The 27,358-nt window shown below is 39.6% G+C and overlaps 3 protein-coding genes across 7 annotated transcripts; 1 reads left to right on the top strand and 2 right to left on the bottom strand.

Moving 5' to 3' along the window:
- The first annotated feature begins 489 nt into the window (after positions 1 to 489).
- On the top strand, positions 490 to 3,857 carry LOC102721466. 4 transcript variants are annotated; one of them, XM_040526083.1, is made up of 6 exons: positions 490 to 550; positions 915 to 1,013; positions 1,095 to 1,160; positions 2,437 to 2,509; positions 2,595 to 2,669; positions 2,742 to 3,857. In XM_040526083.1, exons 1-6 carry the CDS (start codon positions 497 to 499, stop codon positions 3,665 to 3,667), a joined length of 1,293 nt encoding a protein of 430 aa, XP_040382017.1. In that variant the 5' UTR covers positions 490 to 496; the 3' UTR covers positions 3,668 to 3,857. The 4 variants fall into 4 exon arrangements, with proteins under 4 accessions (XP_040382017.1, XP_040382016.1, XP_015694591.2 ...); XM_040526082.1 differs by having other exon boundaries at positions 2,583 to 2,669; positions 2,745 to 3,857; XM_015839105.2 differs by having other exon boundaries at positions 2,583 to 2,669.
- Positions 3,858 to 4,363: 506 nt separating this feature from the next.
- LOC102702577 (BTB/POZ domain-containing protein At4g08455) lies at positions 4,364 to 8,035 on the bottom strand. The gene is made up of 2 exons (XM_015839353.2): positions 7,553 to 8,035; positions 4,364 to 5,074 (listed from the first exon to the last, which is right to left on the bottom strand). The coding sequence occupies exons 1-2, from the start codon at positions 7,850 to 7,852 to the stop codon at positions 4,598 to 4,600; spliced, it is 777 nt and encodes a 258-aa protein (XP_015694839.2). The 5' UTR covers positions 7,853 to 8,035; the 3' UTR covers positions 4,364 to 4,597.
- A 2,414-nt stretch (positions 8,036 to 10,449) lies between these two features.
- On the bottom strand, positions 10,450 to 15,410 carry LOC102721181 (metal transporter Nramp1). Of its 2 annotated transcripts, none has more exons than XM_015839391.1 (13): positions 15,193 to 15,410; positions 14,524 to 14,602; positions 14,409 to 14,449; positions 14,207 to 14,285; positions 14,011 to 14,115; positions 13,563 to 13,672; positions 13,184 to 13,365; positions 12,353 to 12,422; positions 12,032 to 12,205; positions 11,802 to 11,906; positions 11,468 to 11,599; positions 11,177 to 11,272; positions 10,450 to 11,065 (listed from the first exon to the last, which is right to left on the bottom strand). In XM_015839391.1, exons 1-13 carry the CDS (start codon positions 15,286 to 15,288, stop codon positions 10,769 to 10,771), a joined length of 1,566 nt encoding a protein of 521 aa, XP_015694877.1. In that variant the 5' UTR covers positions 15,289 to 15,410; the 3' UTR covers positions 10,450 to 10,768. The 2 variants fall into 2 exon arrangements, with proteins under 2 accessions (XP_015694877.1, XP_015694878.1); XM_015839392.1 differs by having other exon boundaries at positions 14,555 to 14,602; positions 15,193 to 15,273.
- Between the last annotated feature and the right edge of the window lie 11,948 nt (positions 15,411 to 27,358).

Below are 27,358 nucleotides of genomic sequence, written 5' to 3'. Positions count from 1 at the left end.
CCTCCCACTCCCCCCTCCGATACTGCGCCGCCTCCCGGCCGGATGCCCCCGGCTCCGGCGCCCCCCGGCGCGTCCCCGCGCCGGCCGCCTCGCTCCCGCTCGTCCATGACGCGACGCGCCTCCGCTCCCCGCTCCTGCCTTCGGCAGCAGGCCTCGCGGCCCGCGGCGACGGCCAGGCCGCCGACCCCGACTTCTCGCTCGCCCCGTGGCTCCACGCGCTCGGCTCCCTCGGTGAGAGTGGACGGATCAAATCGATCCTTTCCGTCAAAGATTCCACATTCCGTGACTGGTTTAATCTTTTCGATTGATGATCGTGGTGTGGGGATGCAGGAGACGAACGCTCGTGGAAGCGCCAGGAGATCGCAGCTATCCGGCGCGACCGCGCATTGTATCGAGCACGTCTGGTGCGTGCTTGCGGGCTCCTCTCAATTTTGTGCGCGTCTTTGCTGATGGATTGATTGGTTTTGGGGCTCTTGGTTGTGATCAGGTGGTCGGGATGGTGACTTCGTGCATGCCGAACAGGCTAGGTGATCTCTTCCTTTCTCTCAAGGTGAGCACAAGCATCATGGCATGATTATGTGTTTCAGTGGAATGAGTTGGCTTCCTTGGTCGATCGACTGCTCATGTTTGCGGCATGCAGGGTTTAGCTTGTGTTGAATTGGGAAAAGGACTTTGATCTTTGACTGATATACTTACTGTTTGATTCCTTCTACTGATTGATCTATTGTTTATTGCATTATCTCCATCTCTTCACATTTGCATCTTACTACATTAGGAAACTTTCAGATTAGTAATCAAACCAAAGGCCATAAGGGTATTAATATAATGGAGAAATTGTACCATTTTTAATCTGAGTACAAAATATGTATTCAAAGCTAATTGAGTGGCAAATAATAGTGATCCATTCTCAATAGGATCCAAGTGGTACAATTGGTGCTTCAGTACACCAGAAAGTATTTGCAAAGGAGGATGGCATGGTTGTATCAGTAGGGTCTGTCATTGTTCTGAAAAAGGTAAGGTGTTGTGGTGCGAAAGGATTTCCATTGTTGACAAACTAACTTAGTAAGAAGTAATTGGCTTGTTATTAATTTCAGGTGGCTGTTTTCCGTCCATCTCACAAGGCTTGCTATCTTAATATCACCGAAGAAAATCTAGAGATGGTATTATTTCCACTTCTTTATATTAATATATAGGACAATACTTGTCATTATATGCAATCTATTTTATGTGATCTTCATTGTTATAATCTGAATACAATTATTTGTGTTACTACTAAATCTTAGTATGTGCATTGCATATTAGAGAAAGAATAATATAAGATACATACTGTTATGAAGTAGAAAGCTCTAATGAAATGATACCAGAGTATTACTAAAGGATGAAGAGGACTTATGTGAATCTTGCGGTGTGAAGCATCATTGTTGTTTTTTTCTTTTTTCTTCTCAATGTTTTAAGTGAAAATGGTAGAGAAGTATCCAACAATTCCATAATGATAAAATTTTATAAGCCTAAATTGCACTGTTAGTTCAAGACAGCCATATCCATAACAAAAATAACATTTTATTTTACCATTGTAGACCTTGCAAACATTGTTGCACATGTAATGATACAAATCAAAAGTTCTTTCTAGGCATATATTGGATTTTTTTTATTAAATGCACCTTTTTAATATTTATTTTTTAAAACAAACCATTCAAAAATTCTAAAACTTATTTTCAACATCTGCACCATTTGGCCGCCATCCCATCTGGCATGGCAGTGTTTTTGGTTGTGCCGGTCCTACCAGCATGGTAAAACCCTTGCCACACCAGTGGGGTTGTTTTGCCACGCGAACGAGACTGGTGTGGCAAGATGGTGCAGATTTTCTAAATAAGTTTTAGGAAGGTTTATTTTTAAAAAACAAATATTAAGAAGGTGCAAGAAATCAAAAAAATCCAGATATTTGTTCAGATTAGCCAATTTGATTATATATTTGGCCTTTCGTGCTTCAGACCTTTTGTTAATCAAGAATAATCACTGTATTATCAGCAAAATTACTTGGATTTGCTTGTATGTCAAGCCACAGAACCTGAGAGGCTTGTAACCATTTTGCAGAATTTTTGCAATAATGTCGTGTTACTTTTGAACTGCCATTGCAATGGTCTGAAAATTATATTCCCTCCGTCCCAAAACAAACCAATTTTTCACTTTTTACCTATAATGTTTGACTCTTTGTTTTATTCAAAAAAAATTTACGATTAAAATTTTTGTTTTTATTAGATGATAAATCATGAATAGTACTTTACATGTAACTATTTTTTCTCAGTTTCTTAAAAAATTTTCAAATAAGACGAATGGTCAAACGCTGTACACAGAAACCGAAAGATTGGTTTGTTTGGGATGGAGGGAGTACATGCTAATCATGTTGGGACTTGGATTAATGGTTTTTATTTGCAGCTTGTGCCAAAGGACTTCCCCTGCGCATCTAAGCAAGTGATTTCATCAAGTCCTTCAGAAAGTCAACATCTTGGTACTTCCTGTTCACATCCCTTTCTCTTTATTATTCTCTTAAAAAAAACAATTTTACATGTATACCACAACAGTAACGCATACAGAAACAAGGAGTTCGTCATGCCAAGGAGATAGCCACATTAGGAGAACTGGAGTTAAAACATATGTAGAAACAGCAGGTATCTGCCATAAGATCTCTAGTACTAAGTATACTAGGATTGCTGATGTATTTTCTGATAATAATTATGCAGCAGATACTCTTCAAGATTGTACCTTAAGAATGGACAAAGGAAGTACTCAAGGGGTAGAAAATCACCAAGGTATAAGGTTGCAGGAAAAAGCTATAAATCCTTCAAACAAGAATAAACCAACCTTCAGTGCCAATCAGCAATTGCAAAAAACAATTAATAGCATTAGTCCAGCTAATGTCCAGCAAAGACGAGGAAGCCCATGCAGTAAGTATGGGAGCAGCAGGATTGAATGTTCTACTAATAATATAATGATGAGGCTTTTAGGTGGTGAAAGAAATGTGACAAATAGCAGGGAAATGGTTGATGCTGAGGTGTACTTTGACCATGGTGGAACGGCTGATGCCAACAATAGCACTTCAATAATGGATAGTGACACTAGTACTTCAGGAAAGCACCAGGGGATAGGACACCAAACACTAATGGAGCGCCTCGGCAGCAGGCATATATCAAACCACAATGGTGAAGAGCATCACCAGCAAAGTTTGGGTGCTCCTGAAAACCCAAACACAAGATGTTCCCAGCCTAGTCTAGGTGGATGCTCAGTAATGCCTGGAACAGGAGATTCAGTTGAAGCTAGTTCTGATGAAAAGCGGAGTCAACCTGCTGAAGGTGAATGGATGCTCCCTAGTAGCAAAAAGCTGAGGACTGATCCAGTATTGCCGGATAATGTTATGTCAAGTATGAATGTTCCACAGGAAGTTCATGTTGAGCACGCTTCAATCAACAAACCCAACGAGTGTCAGCCAGAGGACCTCACTGCTGGAACTTTGGGCATTGTCTTGCCATCTCAAGAAAATAGTTCTGCAAGTGTAACGACCAGCGATGCAACTTCAGTCAGTGCATCGTTGCATTTGCAGCCAACTAAGTTGGCTTCTGTAAATGAATGGACAGATGATCAGCTATCTGAACTGTTTTTAGACTATTAGGGTAGGAGTGAATGTCTCATCTCAAGGATGGATGCTTTTGGTAGACTTTAGCGAGTTCCTCGGACTGTCGCCTCACATACAGCTTCCCAGACATAGCAGTATCATATCATATGTTAAATTGTAATTGATGTTCTTCAGTCGATGAGGCTTCTCTCATCATACAAAACAGCTTTTGCTGACAACGAAATCATGTACAAGCCTAGCGAAACGGATCATTACCGTGGTGATAGGGATGTCATTGAACATTAGAGAAATCGATCGAGGCTGTCCGGTTAATGCAATGTTGTGCACAATCCAAACGATGTGCCTGGGTAATCAATTTTTATAAGCATTTACGATTCTGTTCGATCAAATAGTTTGCACCTGATACAGCTAATCAGCAGCTATTTGGTGTGTTAGGCGTGCCACACTCTGTATAATGTTTAATGTTATGTTGGGTTGGTTATTATGATTGTGAAAACCACAAGTTTCTAACTCCCTAGCCGATGTAAAAATATGCTCAATTTTTAGCCAATCTTACTATATTTGTGACCTACAAATTGTTGGCTACACTTTATGTGGCTTGCCACACCTTTGGCAAAATATGTCATGGCGAAGTTCCAATCTTGTCTTTTTGTTCATATATTTGAAGTTAATTTTGGGTTTTTATCGCTGTTTATTTTCAGTTTTTTTAAGAACGCATATATAAAAATTTTATTGACAAATTATTTTCCGTTTGTAAATATACTGTTTGATTTTTTTCATAAAAACCAAAAAATCGACCTTTAACCTTCAACCAACAAGACCCTAACTCAACCACAGACAAAAATAGTTGTTTGGGCGCCTACACTGCAGGGTGACAATTTGATGTGCCAGTCTTAACTAGCAGAAGTGTGCAAAGGAGCTTGGTTAGAACATTAATTACATATCTGATAGTAGTTTTGTTTTCAATCATCCCTTCCTGTTACTGGAATCTGTCTCCTTCCCAGCAGCAGTGTTGACTTGCCGGTTCAGATAGGCTTCATATATCTCAACAACAAGCCTTGGGTCCTTCTCAACAAGCTCCTTGTATTCCTCCCGATCTGCCAGCGTCGACATGTTGTCCATGATCGCTGAGAGAGATGTCTCGAGCAGCTGCTTTGCGCTATGGCGATGCGCAAACGCATAATGCGCAATGGCATTATCGTTGCTCACTTTGGATGTTAGGAACTTCTCACAGAAGGCCTTCAGGTTCTTCACTTCATACTTCTCAGCCAAGACCAGCAGATCGGATGCCATTTGCTCGTCAAGGAGGGCTTCTGCTGTGTACATGTAATGGATAAAGGCACGAAGGACGTCGTAGCACACATCATATATTTTGATTATTCCACTTCGGCTCTCTTCCATCTCGTTCTCAAGCATAGCTCTGAAAACAGGAGATCTGCTGGCCTGTTTTCAAGGAGAATAAACTCAGTTCAATGCACAATAAGTTCCTATTGCAGAAAATTGGTCCACGTGCACCTGTAAGGTGGAGCTAATTCACAAGTGTGAAATACCTCAAGCAAATTAACTACAGAACTTACTCGGATAAAATCTAATTAAGAAATTAGCAGAACAATGATATAGTTGAGAATCTGTGAACAAGGAGTAAAACTATTTGTATGATTGTATCTCACCGAAATACACTACACATGATGCATTAATGATGATTGAAGAGTTGAATAATGCACCAGAGCGGTTGATCGAGCAAGGATTCTCAATGGAACGGTGTCAAATTCAGAACAAAAACATTGTTTTTTAAAGCTTCTATGAATATACTCTAATGCCACTGAGACTGGGAGCAAAGTTTGTATATCCATGCAACTATGCCTTGCTGTCAACCAGCACTAACAGCTAGTGTCAGGTGCACATTCAAGCATCTTGAGATGCATGTTTGCCAGTGAGGCAGTGATGTCCTATAGGTCGAATTCTCATCACAGATCTTATAATAACAAATTGCAGGTGAATTATCAATCATATATATATGAATTTTTAGAGCATACAGCAAAGAGGATCGCCATTGCCAAACACTTTTTTTTCTAGATCTACCAACATGGAAATGAACTTTTTGAATCTTCATTCCATACAAACAAGGCAAAAAAATATTAAAAGTATAATTAAATGAAAAGATAAACATAAGAGCAGGATACTTAATTTCATCCATACATTAGATATATAAATTGATGCACAAACACAAGTACTATAGTCACTCTAAATACATATATTATTGTACCTGTTCTTTATTGATTTGTGCCATAACGGACTTAGGTTATATGCAACTTTGCTCCTATATGATTACTGCTGAAAATAAAAGAAAGGAGCAACTAAAATTGTCCTGGTATTGATGGGAAGTGTCTTCAAAGCTAGAGTAGATAAATACAACTTACTAACTTATAAGAACTCACATTTGACTCTTTAGTCTTTTACTGTGCTATATGTACGGTCATCTTGCCATTGATTGCCTATTGTATTAGTATTCCTACTACAAGGCTAGCATGTATATTAAAGTGGGTGTATTCTAGGCTTACGAGCATGCTACAATTTGTAGCTATTAATGTACCTAGAAATGGTTTTAGTAATATAATCAGTCACCACAGTGCATAATTACATAGTTTAGTACTCTAGTCTACAGATTACGTTCTTAGAAGCCACTTAAACTCTGTCCATTAACAGCGATAAATGCAAGATCGCCGTTAACTTCTAGGCTCCATAATACTTCATGCCTTCAAAAACAAAATGCCCTCCGAACAATTTTATTTAGGTCATACAGTCCATTATGTGCAATGTTATCTAGAATAGGAATTAAATAAGTATCACATCGGATAGGTACCATAGACAATGTCTTCTACTGTTAGTAAAACTTCATTCCAAAATATGTCTTGAGTTCTCAAACATTCAAAGCAAGTAGCATCAACACATTGAAAAAAGGAACCCACAACGCAAAAAACATGTCAGAGAAGTTTTGCTCAATTATACAGTTCTGCTCATTAGTTAGGAGTATAACACTATTTTTTGACATATTGTTGCAGCAGTACAGCAAATTAACAATATTAAGATAGACATCAACACGTTACCACTGGATATACTGCATTAAACATGTCTTATCATATGCACACATCAGTTTTTTTTTCTGAAAAAAGAAACAATACGGTCCTAATGAGTACTGCGATGACCCAAAAAATCGAGTATATCGAAACAAAGAAAGCACCAACAAAGGCTATGGCTAGGTAAATTCTGGAATCCAAATCAATCTAGAGAAGGAGCACCCTGCAGAAGAAACTGCAAAACCAAATGCATGAAAGTGAAATGAAGTTCACTACTACGATATAGGGGCAGCTCTGGTTTACAAAATGAGAAAATCGAAGAAATACCATTGAAAAACACCTAATTGTAAGAAATGCTGCTATCGACATGTAAGAGTTATAGAAAATGCCATCACACAAACGACTCTGTCTAAGAAATATCATCGTCGTCAAGGTACCGTCAACAGTCTTCCATTAAGTGCTATAAGATGAACAATGTATTTAATGGTAACAGATGGACGGAACCCTGACAACAATGACATTTTTTAGACAAAGTCGTTTGTACGGTGGTATTTCGTAGAACTCGCACTCGTCGATTGTTCTCAGACTTATACGTTTGTCAATGGCATTTCTTAAATTTTCTCTTACAACATTGAAGCATACGAAGAACTTGCAGCCTGCCACAACTGTACTGAAGGCAGACTCCCAATTTTAATCAGGAAGGACAACCCTGGCAACAATAGTACACTAGTACATGAGATGGCATGGCATCAACATTCAACGGAGCCTACTTGTTGTACCGATCAATCTAGAACGATCCAGCATTGGAACGAACTTCAGCGAGCGAAAGAACGGAATCACTCACGAGGATGACGCGGTGGGCGGGGACGGCGGGGGTGTCGGGGCGGGCGGCGGCGGCTTCGGCGGAGGCGTCGGAACAGGAGGAAGTCGAGGAGGCGGGGATGGCGTGGAGGAGCAGGTCGGAGTGGCCGAGCGAGGAGGCGTCGAGCGAGGGGGACGGGAGGCGGAGGAAGAGGAGGCGGGAGCGGAGGTCGTCGATCTCGCGCTTGAGCTCCTCCTCCGTCTCGCTCGCCTCCTCGTAGCACTCCTTGCAAGTCCCGGCGTCCTCCTCCTCGTACTCCTCCTTGCACGACTGGCACCACATCTCTGATCTCCCCTTCCCCCGCGCCGCAGGCGCGCTCGTCTGGCCCTCCGCGCGGAGGGTTCGGTTTCCGGGGTAGTGGAATGGAGGGAGGAGTAACCGGTGGCCGGCGGCGAGGCGGCGGGCCGGCGGCGGCGACGGCGAGGTGGCGGCGCGGAATGGGAGGAAGAGGAGCGGATGGGCTCCGTCCGGTTGGAGAGGTTATTTGATGGGCTTGGATCGTAATGTGGCCCATTGGACTATCAAAATTACTCATTGACTTGGGGGCCCAAGGATGGTTCAAGAGATTTGATTTTTATTTTTATTTTTTATTTTTACTTAATAAATAATTTACAAAAATATATTTTTATTTCTAAAATTTACAAATCTAACCCTGTTCCTGCCTTCCTAGAGGGCGGAAAGGTGATGTGGCAGGCGGCATCGAGGTAGTCGGGGACGGGCGATGACGGCGCGTTGGCAATTTTGCAATTTGACCCTTGTCGCAAAAGGCAAATTGCAAAATTGCCGCTCATGCTCGGAAACTTTTCAATTGAACCAAAACTACGGTTTCATACATATATATATAACGTATGTAATTATTTAATCATAAGAATTACCTTGGCTCTGTGGTCACCGCCACTTTTATAAATATATATGTATCAAACCGCCGTTTCGGTTCAATCGAAAAGAGGACAGTAAGGGGCAAATTGCCACCGCGCCGTCATCGCCCCCCCCCCCGACTCTCTCCCCGCTATCTGCTACGTTATCTCCCTGCTATCTGCTACGTTATCTTTCCGTCCTCTAGGAGGGCGGGAGGAGGTTAGATTTATAAATTTTAGAATTGAAAATATTTTTGTAAATATATATTAAATAAAAATTAAAAAATTCAAGAGATTTTAGGGTTTGTCTTGATGTTTACCATTTATAGTCGTACTGGACTTTAGTAATGTTGATGTTATATTTTGATAATATAAAGGTATATATGGTGATGTGTTTTGGGTTCATGCTAAAATTTGATGACCTCTATAAGTTAATTTGGGTTTTTTTAAGTCACATATCTTTAAGATTGACATAATTAATAGAAAAACATAGCAACACTTCTAACACAAAAAATAAATTATGCAAATATATTCGATGGTGGGTTTAGTAAAATTGATTTGGTGTTGTAGATTTTAATATATTTTTCCATAAATATGGTTAAACTAAAAAGTTTTAACTTAGAACTGAAAGTTATTTTTGAATATGAATTGGAGGGATTAGTGTTTTGCGGAACTACCCTAGGTTATGAAAGCTCGATTGACTCTGGCGACATGACCCATTCATTCACTATGCCCAGTTTGGACGGGGCCATTGCTCTGTGACATTCACGATGACATTGAGTCACTGACATGTGGGACCCACGTGGATCCAGGCACATATGGGTCCCACATGTTAGTGACTGAATGTCACCGAGAATGTCATGGGGCAATGTTACTGAATCCGGATCCGCCCAGTTTGTGGTTTGATGTCAGTTTTAGTTATTGATCAATCGATTGAAATTTCTAAATTTATCAATCAATTGCCCTGACCGTTGAATCACAATCCAACGGTTAGGCGACTTGTACCAAAGCACAAAGAAGGGGGAGAAGAAAACAACGACCGTGAGCGGCAACAATGAAACAATGGCAATGACTATCCCTAAATTTCAGTAGAACAACTACGGATTGGAGTTTCATGGCTAGAGGCAGGGGAGGGGGCATGGGGCGGTGTGGGCAGCTTTAGAGGAATGGCTAGGGTGGTGAAAGACCAGCTGTGTGTGGTGGAGATGGACGGGCTCCAAGACGCCAGTGGCAGTACAAAGGAGGACAGTGAACTAAAATTGGATATGGGGGCACGCCACTAGGAAGGAGATGAACATAGCGATGGGGGATAGGAGGCTAGGACGAAAGGGCGGCTCACGTAGAGGCGGAGATGGCCTAGATATAGAGAATTCAAGAGAACCAACAGTTGGAGAAGAAAGGGGTAGTGTTACTGTTCACCCACGCATACTGACGTAATCTAGGTCATCTAAAAATTTGTTCGATGGATAAGGTTTTTTTTTCAATCGTTTGATGAATAGGCAGGTCCTATATTTTTAGACCCAAAGATACTATGGTCGCAACATATATTGAAAGGAGATCAGTTTACCTATCACAAAAATGTGTAAAATTTGTTTGAACAAACAATATTATCCCTCTCGGTGACAAACGGAGCCTAAACCTCGCAATGACAAACGCAACCTAAAAGATTACTGCTGCTATTATTTTTCATTGACATTCTTCTTACTAGTTTGAGTGTATCCATGAAATGAAAAACAAAAGGAAGTGCTAAATCCGAGCAAAAAGTTAAGCAACTTGAGTGAAAATAGCTATGGAAATAAAGCCCTAACTTTCAGCCTAAAAGCCACGCCAGGATAAAGAAAAAGAAAACTCTGCATGGAGAAAGTTGAGTGAAATGAAACAAAATTCGATTTCTCGCGGTGACGAGGTACAGTACAAGGGTGGGTGTACCTTCTCACGAATTCCTAATTTCCTATAAATTATATTCAGAATATATACAAGAGTGGCAAAGCGTAAAGACAAGGTAATAAGCCAGAGGAAAAGTATTGAAAAAGTTCACTCTTGATTATTATTTCAACTTCTAATCAAAATTTTGTATACAAGGCAACTTTTGTATGACTGGCATAACAGTGTCGATTGAGTTCTTTGTCCTTGCCCTTTCATCCAAGGAAGCTCATTCTCGGATTTGTGACTAAATATCTAACCATACAATTAGTTGCCTACGCCATTCTGTCAAATCACTAAGACATAGGCATCAATCTACTACCATGGCTCAAAGTTCCAGTCGGTAATCACTGGTAACCAGTTGTTGAATTAAAAAAATTTTGTACCTAAACTTTCTATCTACCCAATAAAAATCTGCTTACACGGGCGGCTCTTTGCTGTCCTCGTTGCCGACGTCGTCGGCGACCTGTCCTTTCTCGGTGTCGCCGGCCTGCAGCTCACGACGAGACACGAACTTGACAGTGTCCTTCCTGAGCGTCAGGTAGATCACGGCAGCGACGTAGAGCAGCATGAGCGGGAACAAGACGATGCCGATGAGCACGTTGGCGTATGTCGGGAGCGCGTTGTGGAGGATCCAGCCGACCAGCTTTGTGCTGAGGAAGTAGATGTTTATCCCGATAATGATGAACCCGAGCACCCAGGAGAAGCCAACAATCTGCAGCATTGCATAAATTAATTCGATTGATTAGTTAATTCGCCAGAAATTTTGATTCTCTCTGTGTAGACAGACAAGAAAGAAGGATTTCGGTTGATGGTGGATGCTTACGTAAATGGAGTTCTTGTTTTCTCCCATCTTGTTGCTGCTGCTGCTGAACTTGAGAAGAGGGATGAGAGCAAATGGTAGCTCAAAGGATAGTATCATCTGTAGGAACAGAACAGCCAACCAAAACAAGCATTAGCTTCCATCCTTTGTTATTAATCAGAAGGATTGAGGTACAATAAATTGCATATCGTCGAATAGCAAATAAATTGCCCATTAGAAGATGCATGTATCGACAGTTTTCCAAAATAGTGCTCATATGGACAAGCTGATATTTTCATTTGCACTGAAGTGTACCGATGCAATGATGATGAGACGACCAGCACCGCTGGATCCTCCAATGATGGAGACGATTAAGCTAGGCACAATGGCAATGCTGCGTGTCATCAGGTTCCGAAGCCACTGTTTCATTTTGATGTCTAGGAACCCCTGAAGATACATGAGATCAAATGTTATTTTACGTACAAGCTTGACAGATTGCAGTTTTTTTTCTATTTCATTCACTGCTTTAGAGATCTTCTAGTTTATTGTGTGGTTAATACTATACCGCTTGAACTGCTCATTAAGAAAATATTACACAAATACTACTTGGTTAATTTGTAAATAAGGTTAGAGTTCAGGTTAAATGTACCTGCATAACATATTGCCCAGCATAAGTGCCAGTAATGGTCGAGCTCTGCCCAGAAGCCAAGAGTGCTATACCGTACACGGTTGCACTAGACTTTCCTAGCACATTCTGAAAAACAGTAAATACTAATTTTGTAAAAGATCATTATATAACATACTAACCAATGACCATAGGTCAGTCACTGGAGAGTCAATTGTAGAGATGGTGATGAACTTTGCATATATATGCAGTACCCTGAGGAGGAAGGATGAGGAGTCCAAGGTTAGGTCACCGCATTTTGCAGCATCGTCTGGTGAAAGGTTTGTTGCATTACATACAGTGCCAGAGACAGAGATGACTGCAATGTTGACAAGCAGAGCCACGAAAAGCGCTATCCCACTCTCAAAGAGGAAGAACCTGCAAGCATCCTGGAGTACAAACAATGAAGGAATATGCATCAGTTAACTAGTGCCGTCTTTCTGAATGCAAGAACAGGAACATCTTGGATTGCCCTTGAATTTTGAGAGATCATTTCTGCATAACTATCAAGAATTATAGTCATAGTATCTGCCCACCTTCATTCCTTTTGCTGATGCGGGTGTGTTCCTCGACAGCACCAGGGCAGAATGCAAGAATAGATTGTGCCTGTAATTCATTATGGATAACGTTTACTTATGATTAACGAGTACATTTTGTCAACACCCAAGAAAGTAGTGGAGACTTGTCAACTAAAAAAGTGCAACTGCCATTCTGGAGATCTTTAGTTACTCGATAGTTCAAATCTTACGCATTACGATAGCTACTCCATCTATTTCATAGTGTAATACTTTTTAGCCTTGCCTAACCATGTATATAATTTGGAGTCTTTTACGCCTATGCCATTAAAAAAGTTGCTGCTTATCTGTATGCCACTAAAAAGTTTTTTACTGATTTTTAAAATTAATTATGTCAGTTTTTTAAAATTAATTATGTCAGTTTATAACTTTTTTACTGATTTTTCATATTTATTTACTGTTAGAATTTAATTTATGTCAATTATTTACTAAGAAGGGCATAATAGTCTTTTTACCCTTTTATTTAATACCATTAAGTCTCCCTCCATCTAAAATGGCACGTAGGTAAACGAAAGTTTGTATGATGACATAGAGGTGTCTACAAATTTTTTAGTGACACCTAGATAAGCAACAACTTTTTTAATGGCGCAGGCATAAAAGACTCATAATTTGTATATGTGTCTAGATTCATTAGCTTCCATATAAATCTAGACAACGCTAGAAAGTCTTATATTACAGAATGGAGGGAGTATATCCTAAATAGATTTTTCTTAAAGTATATTAAGAAATAAAAAAGACACATGGCATGTACACTTTAAGAACCAGAGTATATATGCATATTTGACTGCTTACGGCATTACAAGAGCCCCAAGAAGGGCAATGGAGTCTCCAGTGGCACCAGGTCCACTAAGCCCGGGGATGAATAATCCATGAAGGACCTCCTTAACTGGAGGCTTAACTATGCTCATCTCTACAAAGAAGCACGCTGCCATGGTGAACACGAGTAGAGCGACCACAACCTCCAGATTTCTTACCTAATTATGCATAAGGAGAAAAGGTAAACATGTCAATTACATCAACGAAATGTGCCACCTACAAAGAGTGAGTAGTATGCTCAGATTCAGCTCAAGGCGTTTAGACAGCCCATTAGTCTGTTAGTGTTTTATTGAGCATTTCATTAAATCAATTTGTACATGCATTCCATATATCCAGTCATAAAACAACTAATTACCCCATATCTTTGCAGTCCAAGAAGAAGCAGCGTGCTGGAGCCAGCAATGAGAACACCGCTCCACACTGGTATGTGGAACAAAAGGTTGAAAGCAAACCCTGTTCCTATAACTGCACAAAGGTACACATGTACCAATGGTGAGATCAGGGAATATTAGATTGGATTTTTCTGTTTTCTTCTGATAAAGACAACAGCTTAAATCCTTTGTATATATACAACCATCTCATAAAATTATTATAAGTCAGTTTGTACCATTCTAGGCTGTTAGACATATAGACATAATGTTTAGTGGATAAAAGACCCTATGTTTGACAAGCAGTGCAAGTGCTAATGTGCTAGTCATGTTTATGTATTCTCAGCATGTGAATTTAGACTTAATTAACTGAAATTCAAAGATGACTGCAAAGACTTAACTTTTTTCGTTTAGATATATCATGTTATTTCTAACCTTCTGGAATATCGGAAGCAATCACAGCTAGTTCTGCTAACAGCCATAGGCAGGTTTTCACCCATACTGGATATTCTGTCTTGCACAGCTCAGCAAGATGACGCCCTGTATCGATTGACATTCATTACTGACTATTTACAACTAAATGTTAGATTTATTATGGAAGCCGAAGAATTAACAAGTATGTATCTCTTACCTGTCACCACCCCAAGATTTGCTGATAATGATTGTATAATCAGTGCGAAGATCAGTCCAATCAAAATGACCCAAAGAAGCTAGAAAACATGAAAGAGCACATAACAGAAGCAGCAGTTAATTTTTCTTTACTAGATGTAATGATAGACATGACAGTTGTGGTAAAATGGTAGAAGTCTTGTATGAAAGGCTAGAGAATGTACCTCATATTTGTGATTGGCACCGGCTTGTAGATCAGTTTCCACTGTTTCAATTTGTCAAGTGTGAGAGACCATAAATATGAGTCTGTAAGAAAAAAATTTAGAGAGAGAATATTACGATTTCCAGGATCAATGTAAGCCAAACAGACCATAAAGCCTGGTCCAATGTGGCGCAAAAACCTTTTCCATGCTGGTTCCTGTGTAAAATGACCAGCTGGTGATCAGTATGCATGCACATCATGTCACAAAAAAATAATTGAAATATAAAATCAAAATAAAAACTAGGTACAGAATTAAGAGTATTATCTCTCAATCCTCAGACACGCACGAGTAATACAACAATGATACCTGCAACTGAAAGTATTATAAAATGAACTATAGAAATGCATTGTAATTTGAAGCTTGTCATGAGCATCCCTCTGAATCAGGTTAATGGCAAGGTATATGAATCTAGATTAGGTAGTACAGCTAAGAAACAGAAGGTTAACAGACTCTCTGCGGCATTTTCACAAACAATGGAAGTGCATACCAAAAGGTTAGATCACCATTCTGCAACAGGAGCAGAAATAATATCTCACTCGATCCAACTGCGAGATCGTGCGACCCCAAACTCCCTAAACCATAATCTGATACGGTACCAGGACAACAATGGCGGGAACACTGTGCGAAGTGTGCGCGGTTTTGACCAGGCATGCTACGGCGTACGCCGCCAATGCCGGCCGCGACGCGCGTTGCCGCCTGCGAGCAGAGAGCGTACGAGGACGACGCACGAGCAAGGAGGTATAACCTTTCTGCGATCGGCGTCCCCTCCACAGCCGGCAAGCGCCTCGACGTCGTCCGCCGCCTTGCCGCCGGCCCGCGCCCCCGCCTCCGTTGCCACCATACCACCTACTCACTTACAACGCGTCGAGGCGTTCTCAACCGTGTCAGCGTCGCGATCTCAGCTCGCCGCCGGCGCCGACCTCCCCCGATCCGCTTCGAAACCTCGGATATATGTAAACCCAGGAGCGACCTCCGCCGCGTCGTACGCGCGGTTCGTTGGAGGAGTAGAGGGAACGGGCGGGGGGATCCTCCGGCCGCGCGCGGCGCCCGCCCGCGTGGCCGGGCACGAGGCTCTGCGCAGCGCAGCGCGTGGCGAGGTGCAGTTCTCCATGGCGAACTACGACGCCGGCCACCGCGGGCGCGTGCCAACTGCGTGCTCCGCCCGTGCAGAGCCCGAACTGGGCCGGGCTGGGCTGGAGGCGAATAAGCCCCGTTGCGCACAAAATGTTATTTTACGTAGGGAATAAGTCCACCAGAGGTCCCTGAACTTATAGCCGAGTTTGTATTCCGTCCCTTAACCGAAATACCAGAAATGTGTATCTCTAAACTTACATAATCCGTCTAAAAAAGTCCCTCGGCGGTATAGACTCATTGTTTCTAAGGAGCAGCACGTGAATGTTCATGTATATTTCATGATTCTAGGTATAGTTCAGAGTAAATCCAATTTTCCACGTGTGTTAAACAGTTCTTTCTAAAGTTATCCATAGTCCACAACAATAAAAGAAGCAAATTTGTTGAGGTTTGTTAACTTGCATGCAGCGTGGATGTTGTATTTTAGCCTGTATACATGTGTGAAGCTTGTAATAGGAATAAAGGCAGTGCTCTAGCGACACCAGCAAGCGCGAGCTCGAGGCGCGCCACGTCGCACGGTGATGCTCTCCGCCCTCGTCATCCTCCTTGCGGCCATGGCGCTCGTCCTCTTCGGGTAGCGCCGCCACGGCAGCTCACGCCGGCGGGGACAAGGATGACGAGATGTCGTCGCCGTGGGACATCACGTTATACCAGAAGCTGGAGATTGACGTGTCCGACATGGCTGGCGACAGATCCGCGTGGCGGCGGCGGCGGCGGTAGCAGACAGGCTGGCGTCGATGTGTGGCGGCCGATGCGGGCAGTTGGCCAGCCATGACAAGCATGTCGCGCTCAGCCACCGCCGTCGTTTCGCCTTCCCAATTGCCGGCCGCCAACAACCTCGCTGCCGCTACTGGTGGGCGTCGTCCTCTCTTCACCAGGAGAGAGATACGGTAGAGATTAGAAATGAGAATGACGTGTGGGCCCATATTATTTTTTTGCCATCTAAGCGCTTAGTCAGCATGAATAGACCTAGGTCAATGCCACATCAGCGAAACCACTCTTTCATATTGCGTAGGACCTATTTTAAACGTGATTTGAAAGTTTGAGGTCCAATATTTCTGGTATTACGGTTTAGGGATGATTTAAAAACTCGATGGTAAGTTGGGAGACCTTTGGTGAACTTATTCGAGTATAACGAAACATGGAGTGAGTATATCATGAATTTTTTTATTTTTTAAACATTTTTAACAAATAATTTTATTACTAAACCTCCGGGAAAAATATTTCCACCACATGAATCTTTTGGCCACGCCACCAACATTAGCATGGCGAAATGGCTTGCCACGCCGTTATCGGTGGTACGCCACTGACATTGGCATAGCAAGACAGTGTTGTCTTGCCACGTCACCCGCACCCACACTGGCGTGGCTAGAAGATTCAATGTTGAAAAAATTTTGCCCGGTGATTTAGAAAATTACTTGCTAAAAAGATTTATTTAATAAAAAAAATATCGTATATCATTGGGCAGGTCTACTGCACGGCCGCGCGCGCACGATCGTTGTACGCACGTATAAGTATATGCATAGTATATGTATGTATACCGTGTGTACTAATCGCTAATAGAGAAATGCTGAAAAGGATTTTGGCAGTTGGCACATCAGCATGAACAAGAATACCAAAATGATTAAATAACAATCAGCACCCGAATTTGGGATAAATGGACTCTAATTACTTGAGTTGATGTCTACACTTTAATTTATTAGTATCATCTATTAGATAAGATTTTTTTTTCAAAATAATTGTATAAAAGACGTACTCTCTCTATTTCATATTATAAGGTTTTCTAAATTTACCTATATTCGTCCATGTACAGGGTATGTGTTTCGTGTATATATATATTAGACATACAAACTTTATACCTATAAACTTTAGGCGCATAAACTACACATACATATCTTTATACATAAAAACTCTCTATATAAAAACCTAACTAGACAAATCTAAAATCTAAATATACACAAAAAGAATTATAGATATAAACTTAATATATAGAAATATTTACATATATATAAATTTATACATGTAAACTTTATACATATAAAGTTATCATTGTAAACTTTACACACAAATAGATGTTTCTGAGAGTGTTCGCGTGCACTCTCTCTGCGCGAGCCACGTGAAATAGCCTTCTCGTATATCATCTATGTATTTTTCTTGTAATATGAATAATTATCTATAATTACAAAATGTTAAGTAGTACTTCCTCCGTATATTTTTACATGACACCGTTCACATTTAGGTCTATATTTGATCATTCGCCTTATTCAAAAAGTTATATAATTATTAATTGTTTCGTTATAGTACGATTTATTATTATAGTAACTTTAAGCATACCTTATAATTTTGTATATTTGGATATAATGTTTGAATAAGACGAACAATCAAACGTATATTCGTCAACGACGTCATATAAAAATATGGAGAGACTATACACGAAACGGGGAGGGAGTATATCATCTATGTATTTTTATATGTTATATATACTTTTACGGTGAGAGTGACTTTTTTGAATTGTTTGAAGATATCTTCTGACACCATTTGAGATTTCAGAATAAGTTTCTATGACTGCGGCATCAACATATACGTCAGCTGCAACTCATAAATCTAAGATTAAGAAGTGAAATATATATTTATCTAAATTATAAGTGTCGGTAATATGAGAACTAGAGTTTCCACTTTGGTGGCTTGCGGTGCCCTAGAACCAGGGCACCTTTAAAGAGGAGTTAGGCTCGCATGTGGCTGGACAACACCAATGCGTTAAATGCCATGAGAGACATCTGTCATTCCTTGTAAAGCATGGAAAAGAGGACACCGATTGCTGGGTTCTGCCACGTCTAGAAATTGCACCGATTGAATCTTGGTCTTGGTCCAGAACCAGTCTGACCACACACTGTAACAAATTAATAAGATCCATCGTTTTAATTAAACAATAAAATGACGGTGTGTTAACAACATAGCAGAACACAGCGGAAAAAGAAACTAATGCAGCTTCAGAGAAGCAACAACAGCGGCACAACCCACAAGCAACACTTGAGCGTATCAACTCGCATAATCTTCAAATGGCTCCTTGTCGGATACAACTTTGGCTTCTGGGGAAAAGGGAGAAACACAAGATTGATTGAGTACAACCACCGTATTCAACAAGCTACACCAAATAAATGCAATATAACAAATGCATAGCGATGTACAAAGAAATAAAAGCTTAGGGGGTAATTTTTGCATAAAAAACATTTACAAAGCAATTGCTTTAGCAAATGCAAAAATATTGAATATTTAAACAATAGTATTAAATCAATCACTGGTCAATGCTAAACCATACCATACCAAACCAGGCCCAACCAGTACTAATATTATGCTAAACCATATAATATTAGTGTTATTAATACTGTGCTAAACCACAAAGTACTAATTTAACAATCTATCTTAACAAATTGTACCACATTCATTTAATTATCAAAACTATGAAACTAATCACGGGAAACCTCATTCGACCGCCCATAACAAATGAATTTACCCTAATACATGAATCATTATATATGTAAGATTGCACAGTAGATGCATTTTGTTGAAAAAAAAATAAAGAAAGCAACTCCCCTGATTTTCTTGATAAATATATAAATTAATCTTGATTTGTTTGTGCATACATGCACCCTTGACCAGCGACCATCTTGTCACTGAGTTTCAAGATGTGCTTTACACTTTCTCTGTTCTAAAATATAAAGAATTTTATTTATGTATTTGTATAGTTAAAATCCCTTGGGATGGACTTGTAGTTGAGCTTGACAGCTTCTGCAGGAGCATTGCTTAGAAACACTTCAGGTGAAACTAAAACACCGTCTAGGCTAGGTCCACTGGTAACTTGTCGACCAAAAGAGAAAAAAAAAAGAGCATTAAACATTAGTGTTTACCTAATGCTTAATTAATTCACCGTAACATCGGCAACGATGGATGCCATTGTTCCTGCGAATTGCAAGAGAAAAATTAAAGGAACTGCAAAGAGAAGATTAAAGGAAGCATAGCGGTAACAAATACCATCAATCAATTCAGGGGTACGTACGTCTCCTTGGTTTGGACGTGAAACATATCCGATTTGAAAAAGACTATGCGTACGATCTTCCGTTTACAAAAATTGTGCGATCAAACGAGATGTCTTGCGTTTGCTTACGATGAATCGCTTCCCTCCGTTGGTAAACACAGAGAGAACAATGTTTGATCGTACAAACTTTGTAAACGGAAGTTTGTACGTACGTGTAGCGGCGCTCCATACCAATGCCATTCGTATCTTCATCACAGACTTAATCGAACTGATGAACAAATTGGAGATCAATAATTGGCAACAGATAACTGATAAATCTTCTTTTCAATTTTAATATGATCTGATTAATTTTGTCTCTACTAATGGATTTTTTTATTTTTGGGATTTTTTTAAGATACCCTTTCATAACTGTAAGCCATCCGTTACTTGGGATCTAACGGATTTGATTTTCTTATACTACGTCTGTAGTAGAAATTCTCTAAAGATATAATTTGAACTAAAATATATAACATTGTAATAAATTTATCTATAATATGTCATATTAAAATAGATAAATTGATAAATATATCTTATTCAAGTTTCGAATAAAATTTTTAATATACTTATAAAAATATATGATTAGATTTTAATCGATGAAATCATATAGGTACATACGCTCTACGAATTGGCTCCATATTATGTCTTCAAACAACAACAACAAAAACAAAAACTTGATATCTCTGCCCCAACTCAGCTGTAAATAGACAGACTTTTGAGTCACGAACACAATAGAAAAGCAATCACTGTATTCACTCATTATGTATCCAAAACAAAATAGAAAAACATATTAATTAATTAATTAGTAGGAGATGTCCAGTCCATATATATGTAGAGATCCGATCGCTAGCTCTGTCGTAAATCGTTGCTCTGACCTCTCTCTGAGCATATGAACACGACCGACAAAAATGTGCATATTGTATTCATCGACAGGTCACTGTCAATATATATCGCTCTAATTTTTATACATATTTGTAGAAATAGAATATGTATGTCAGAATAGGAAACATTCTTAAGGAAGTACTAACCACAGTTAACTATATATGACAGCAATCATGACCATTAATATCTCACAAACTCTACTCTAACTAGAAGACTAAAGGCTCCTACGAAACATGAAAAAGACTAGGACTGAAATGAGAAAAAAAAGTTCCGTATAATAACTTCAATTCATATATACGTAGAAACGCTTCGGAATATGCCACGATAAATGAGTGTACACGTGTTATAAGTAAGTGTGTTTATACCATGTTAAAAAAAGAAAAGAAATCATGAAACAACCCATCATTCTAGGTAATTCACTAATCCTAAACAACTGTTACCCTCCTTAGCATGACATTGTAAGTATAAATTGATCCGTATTGTTATGTACAATACGCTGAAGATGTAGTGCTATATATATATATATATATATATATATGTTATTTTCGGCATACATTTCCGCCTACCATTGATATCGATATATTTTTATACCGGTGGTTCTATTTTCAGAATTCCGACAATACCGACGTTGTTTTCGGTTCCATCTCAGCCATTCAGTTTTCGTTTCCCATCAATTAATATGAAAATGAAAATAGGAGACGCAGTTTTCCGACTATTTCTAACCGTTTTATACAGGTACATATGCTTCTACCGTGTTAGGAAAGTAAAAAAAAAAAAGAAAAAGCAAATCACGAAACTACAGGCCGGAAACTATGTGCTAGCTAGCTGTCGAGAGGCGACAGGCTGAGACTGAGAACTGTCGATCGATCAAGCATATAAAACATTGCTCTGAACGGGCCACGAGCTGTTGTCCATGCACTGTGAGGTGCCGTGCAATGGACCTGGAATTCCGATCTGTACCCAACAGTGATCCCTGCTGCCGTCGCCGGACCTACTCCGGCACCGCCGCTAGCTGCCGTCGCCGGAGACGACAGCCTCATAATTATTCATGCTCCGCAGAGAATTGTCAACGAGTGGTTCGAGGTGAATTTGTTAGCTAGTGGTCTTGTTTATATAAGTAGTTGGGCATGTGCAAAACATATACCGTGTTTTGCGACTTTTTAGGCCTGTCTAGATTTATTTACTTTAAATATATATAGATTTATTAGCATCTATATAAATCTAGGCAATGCTAAAAATTCTTATATCGTAGAACGGAGAGTATATGTTTAATACAAGAGCGGATTTACGATATTTTGTCGGTCGTTTAACCTGGGTAAATATATGGTTGTGCAAAGTTCTAAAATTATGTAACGATATTAAATGATTCAGTAAAATTAAGTAATTTGATGAAATAAAATAGACTTCTATTGACAAAAGAAAAGAGGTTTATGTTCTACAACAAAATAGTTTGTCGGAAGAGTATTGGTAGAGTAATCTTCTATCCCTATTTTTTAAATATGTGGGAGCAAAATTATATTCCTCCATTTCAGGTCATAAGACTTTAGCTTTATCTATCCATGTGTCATTAATGTGTGTATATATATATATATATGTATATAAATATATATGTATATATATATAGATTCATTAGCACACATATGAATATAGGCAAGACCAGAACGTTTTATAACCTGAAACGGAGGAAATATTCCCTTGCAATTGGCCGGGCTACCTAATAATATTCAGACAGAAAACCTAATTATAAACATCCATCTCTGTAAATTAATCTGTCCACGTACACGTGCTTCATGTCGTAATTAATATGCAAGCTACATAATTATATTGCTGTATATGTATGCTGCACAAATTAATCAGAGACTAATTAATCAGCTATCCACTACTGGATTTAACATATATCTTACCAAAGTCTCCCAATGCAGTTGCTTAACAGTACATATATAAATATCTCCCTCTCTCCCAAGATATATATACACACACACACGCGCATGTTGACATCAATTAATTTACATATATGTGGAGACGTGGAGTTGATACATATTGTTGGAGGATATGTCGCTTAGGTACACTGATGAGTTGTGTTACGTTCTTGAAGAGTCCTAATTAAAAAATAATTATGTTCTTCAGTTTATATTAATAGATCATTTCACTTACACATCCATATATATATGCATGATCTGTGCCGCCATTTGTGATAATTAATAAGCGAGAAAGGGAATGAAGTCATCCATGACTCATAGAAGAGGCATCATGTTGGCAAGAGTTGTGTCATTGTTTTCAGACATATATAACATAAACTATATATATTTAACTTGAATGTAAATATTTACGCGCAGATAAATTAATTGATCTGGGGACATATACGGAAACAATGATTATCTATCACGTTTGTAAAACCTCTTATCTGCCGGCATAAACATAAATGTATGGCCAACTATCTGTCAGAAATTAATTGTACCAGTACATTGCTGAAAGAATTATTCGCGGCCAATAATTGATCATATATTCAGGCATGTTAAATTAATTATTTTGGTGTTTCAATCTAGCTAATTACAAGGCATTCTAAGGATGTTAGTTTATACTACCTCCGATTTCCATTGTTGAATGCCATTGACTATTAGATGTATTTTACCATTTATTTTATTAAAAAATTATATATTTATTATTATTTATTATTATAGTTTGTTTTTATCATCAAAGATACTTTAAACATGACTTATAATTTTACATATTTATAAAAAAATATGATAAGATGAACGATCAAACATAAATACAAAATTCAATATCGTCAAATAAAAAAAAGACAGAATACTATTAATTACACCTGCCGGAGATATGGGCCCGGGGTATCCCCTGTGTATGTGTGACGAGCGGCTCTGTGGGCCCACGTGTCTAAGTACCTGGAAAGAGGGTTGGCCCTAGGAATCCGCGTGTCCCTAGAGGATCGGGCCTAGAAGGATGCCAAACGGCCGAGAGGTGGAGGGGTCGGGCCGCCCTCAACCCCCTCGGCATGGGGCCATGTGTGCGGGCCCCACCATGTGTGCGGACACGACATGCCCTCGACGCCCAACCACCGTATTTATGTCGATGGGAGGATGCCTGGCGCATGTCATGCCGTATTCCATAAGGTTGCAGGAGCACGCCTTGTTGCATTAAATGTGGCTACAGGCCCACGCCTCCATCCACCGCTCCTCCCTAAGGAAAAACAAGGGGAGACAGGCTATCTCTGACCGCACAGTGTTAGCCTTGTCACTGTAGGGATGGCCGGTCTCCCCTCGTGTCGCTGTCGCGTTAAATGCGCTGGACGACCACATGGGAGGAGAGGCGGCCTCTTGTTCAGACCGCTAGGTCTAAGGGTTAGCGCCCTCCTCCACCCTCTAGTCGATGGGACCCGGTGATAACAGCATGACGCCATGTTGACTAAATTGCAAACTTTGCAGCAGTCCCGAGGAGAATGAGCCCCTACACACCGCAAGCGGGAAAAGTCGTGGCCCCTGTGGTATCCCTTTACAGTATAAAAGGAGCCCATGACCAACGGAAAGAAGCCAACACAAGACAAATAGAACATTCTCATATAAGCTTGTAGCATTTACTCTCATAAATCGAAAGCAACAAGAGTAGGGTATTACGTCTCATGACGGCCTGAACCTGTATAATTCCCTTGCATCTTCGACGGGTCTGAGCCCCTTGAATCTCTCCGGTTTTCATCGGCTTTCCTTCGTCAGGCATTCGGGCCCCCTGGGCCAACTCAAAGGGAAGGCCCCACGACACCTTTTTTTAATGAATATAGCCACGTATTTCTTTTTATCTACTATAAAAGCTATCCTGTGTGCATATGCTCTTTTTTCCATCGGTATTTCTTAGAATATTCTTAATTTCCAACTTTATATAACACTTAATTAGTCATTCAAATTAATTAGCCGGCTAACGAGCCGTGAGGATCAGGCGTTCGGCTGCGTTACCTTTCGTCCAGTTATATTTCTCCGGTTTATTTACCATTTTACCATGTCTACACGGGACTACTTAGATCGCATCGTCCCAATCAGAATTTTCGCCTCCATCATTTCTTTACTACTTTTCTTTTACATCGCGAGCATCCACGATGAGCCAAAAAATATACTTAATTCACTGTTGTGAATATGTAGTGTCTCATGATACGACGATTAACACCAAAATTTGGTAAGTTTCCGTATTGGATTCGGACAGGGAAATATGCAATCGCCGATAGAAATTTTATCCGAAAGAGTTCGAATTCAAAAGAGAATCGTGAAGACCAACGCTTGGCGGCATAATTTTATCTGGTAGTTAGAATTAGTTAGGATTTTATCTCTAAGAGATTAGAGTCCGATCAGGACTTATTTTTTTTCTTTTATCTCTTAGAAACCGTGTCGTGTTAGAGATAGAGTTTGTTATTTCTTTTTATCTATTAGGAGTAGTGTCCGACACGGACTAGCATCCACCCGATGGTATAAATATGTATGTCCGGGGTTATTGTAAAGCATCTATAATTAGACCAATCAAATTCCGGCGCATCGCCACCCTTTTGTTCGAGGTTTTCAACTCCGGCGGAACTTGGCACCTGATACGGGGCTGCATCGCTTCGATCTTCGGCGAAGGGGTAAGTCCTACATTCTGCCGGGCCACGGTAATCACATCGGCTAGATTAGGACTGTCTTGGTTCGGTCTGATCTTCTAATTTAGTTGTGTGATTGGTAGTTATCGTATCGGTTTCAACTTAGATCACTTTCGTGTTTGAGTTGATCTGGTCGACCATTTTGGGCGATCTATGTTGGTTTGATATTTGCTATTTGACATATTCAATCTAGTACTGTCATGGTTCGGTCTGATCTAGTAGATTGCGTTTGTCAGATGGTTTATATCAGATTGATGTATTTTGTTCATTGTTTTATCGGAGTACCAACCGATAAGTTATCAGTCATCGGCTCGTTGACTTGATAGTAATCTAGATCTGTTTAATATCTAGCCTAACATTGCTAGGCGTAGTCTGAACTATCTCGGTTGGATCTGATCTTCTATGATTATTATTGGGTTAGATATTTTATAGATCTTGGTCGTTTGTTAGTCGTTTATAGCCGATGATCTTTGCCTATCTACGTGCCCATCATATTTACATCAATAGAGTGGTCGATTGCCTTACTGTGTTATTTCTATATCAATCGGCTTGATTTAGTTAGATTGGCAGTTATTTATGTTGCATCAGCTTACGAGAATTACATGCAAGTTAGGATTAGCCGATCGTAACGCATGATTCATTGTTTATTCCAAATAGTTCGTCGGTTTGCTTATTAGTCTTATCGATCTTCATGTTTCCTATAATTAATTATATCGTGCTCAACTGCATACTATCTCGGTTAAGTCCGATCTATGTATATCTGGTTCGATCTAGGTATAGGGGCTCATCTGATCGACTAAGATTAATAAGTAACTTGGCGGATTACGTTGGTCTAATATTTAATTCAAGTCTATTTCTATCGAGTTTCTAGCCGATCCAAGCTTTTTACAGCCGATCGTTTATCCTATCGGCTAACCGTTACAGCATCAACATCCGATCGGCTGGATTACTAGTTAACTATCGGCGCGATAGCCGATCGGCTTGTTCACCGTTTATCTTATCAGTTGCAGGATCAAACTGAGTGGCATACCCGCGCATTCTAAGATTTAAGTTCCGCACTGGAGTTGTCTAAGATTGACTCCTAGGCCTTCGTGTATGGCACGTCATGGTTCACATCTTGACGTCAACAGATACGTATTCCGATATTGATAACCTTGTATATGCCACCACATGTATTTTTATTTAATATTGTTGATTTTTATATCTCTCTTTGGCCATATGTTATATTTAAAAAATTATATAGTTAGTAATTATTTTGTTGTGATTTGTTTTATCATTAAAGATAATTTCAAAATAACTTGTAATTTTACATACTTATAAAGTAATTGAAGGGGATCAATAATCAAATATAAACACAAAAGTCAATAGAATGAAATAAAAAGATAGAGGGAGTACATTAAAGATGTTGGGGTGATTGTTTGGTTTTCCATGAAAAAACCTAACGGCATTTGCAAACAGAAAATAATCGGTGAATAAAAATTTTATATACGTATTGTTAGCGATCTAAAATATATGACTAGCAAAAATTTGGATAAAATATCTCTTAAATTAACTCTAAATTTAAAGTTAAAAATTTAAATTTTAGCTTATAAAGGGCAAAGTGTCCATCCATCCACTAGCGTGGAGCACTATTTAGGTCAACAGTTTTCATTACATCGAGATTCACGCATGCACATGGATGCATCTCCCATTCATATGGGTCATTTTTCATTCAGTCAAGTTGCTTCATGAAAACGACGAAATTAAGCTGCTAGATTCGTCTCCACGTACATATTAATCAATCTTCTACTGTTACACGTAAACTACAAACATTAATCAATTGCATTTTGACTTTTGGTTAGTAACTGAACTGTATATATATTTGGATAAATTAATCCAAGTATGTGGTCTCAGATCAGATCAAGTAATAACCTAGCTATGCCCAACTAATGGCCAATTAATGTTACTGGGCTTGTAGTTTAATTAGATCTCTGATCTGATCTGATCTGATCTGATGAGAAACATCGGCATGTGATGTGAAGCGACATTCATGCATGTATTCTTGGAGCTGCCATATGTGACAGTGGTTAGAAATTATTTTTAATCCTGATTAACCTAGTGACATCTAACATATAGGCCTAAACCAAATTAATCACGCTCTACCTGGCTACCGCCTCCATCTCATAATAAAGATAGCTAGCTATGCACTTCAAA

The sequence above is a fragment of the Oryza brachyantha genome, chromosome 7, assembly GCF_000231095.2.
Source record: "Oryza brachyantha chromosome 7, ObraRS2, whole genome shotgun sequence".
Classification (NCBI taxonomy): domain Eukaryota; kingdom Viridiplantae; phylum Streptophyta; class Magnoliopsida; order Poales; family Poaceae; genus Oryza; species Oryza brachyantha.
Note: the sequence above shows the minus strand (reverse complement) of the source record. Positions and strands in the feature narration are given on the sequence as shown.

Excerpts from the sequence above, each read along its gene's own strand:
- LOC102721466 (XM_015839105.2), top strand. The coding sequence starts at position 497 with ATGGTGACTTCGTGCATGCCGAACAGGCTAGGTGATCTCTTCCTTTCT. Across the intron at positions 1,014-1,094 it reads CTGTCATTGTTCTGAAAAAG|GTGGCTGTTTTCCGTCCATC; the intron begins GTAAGGTGTTGT and ends TATTAATTTCAG. Across the intron at positions 1,161-2,436 it reads CCGAAGAAAATCTAGAGATG|CTTGTGCCAAAGGACTTCCC; the intron begins GTATTATTTCCA and ends TTTTATTTGCAG.
- LOC102702577 (XM_015839353.2), bottom strand. The coding sequence starts at position 7,852 with ATGTGGTGCCAGTCGTGCAAGGAGGAGTACGAGGAGGAGGACGCCGGG. Across the intron at positions 5,075-7,552 it reads CCGCCCACCGCGTCATCCTC|GCCAGCAGATCTCCTGTTTT; the intron begins GTGAGTGATTCC and ends CCTTGAAAACAG.
- LOC102721181 (XM_015839391.1), bottom strand. The coding sequence starts at position 15,288 with ATGGTGGCAACGGAGGCGGGGGCGCGGGCCGGCGGCAAGGCGGCGGAC. Across the intron at positions 14,286-14,408 it reads GTGCCAATCACAAATATGAG|CTTCTTTGGGTCATTTTGAT; the intron begins GTACATTCTCTA and ends CATGTTTTCTAG. Across the intron at positions 11,066-11,176 it reads AAAACAAGAACTCCATTTAC|ATTGTTGGCTTCTCCTGGGT; the intron begins GTAAGCATCCAC and ends GCAATGCTGCAG.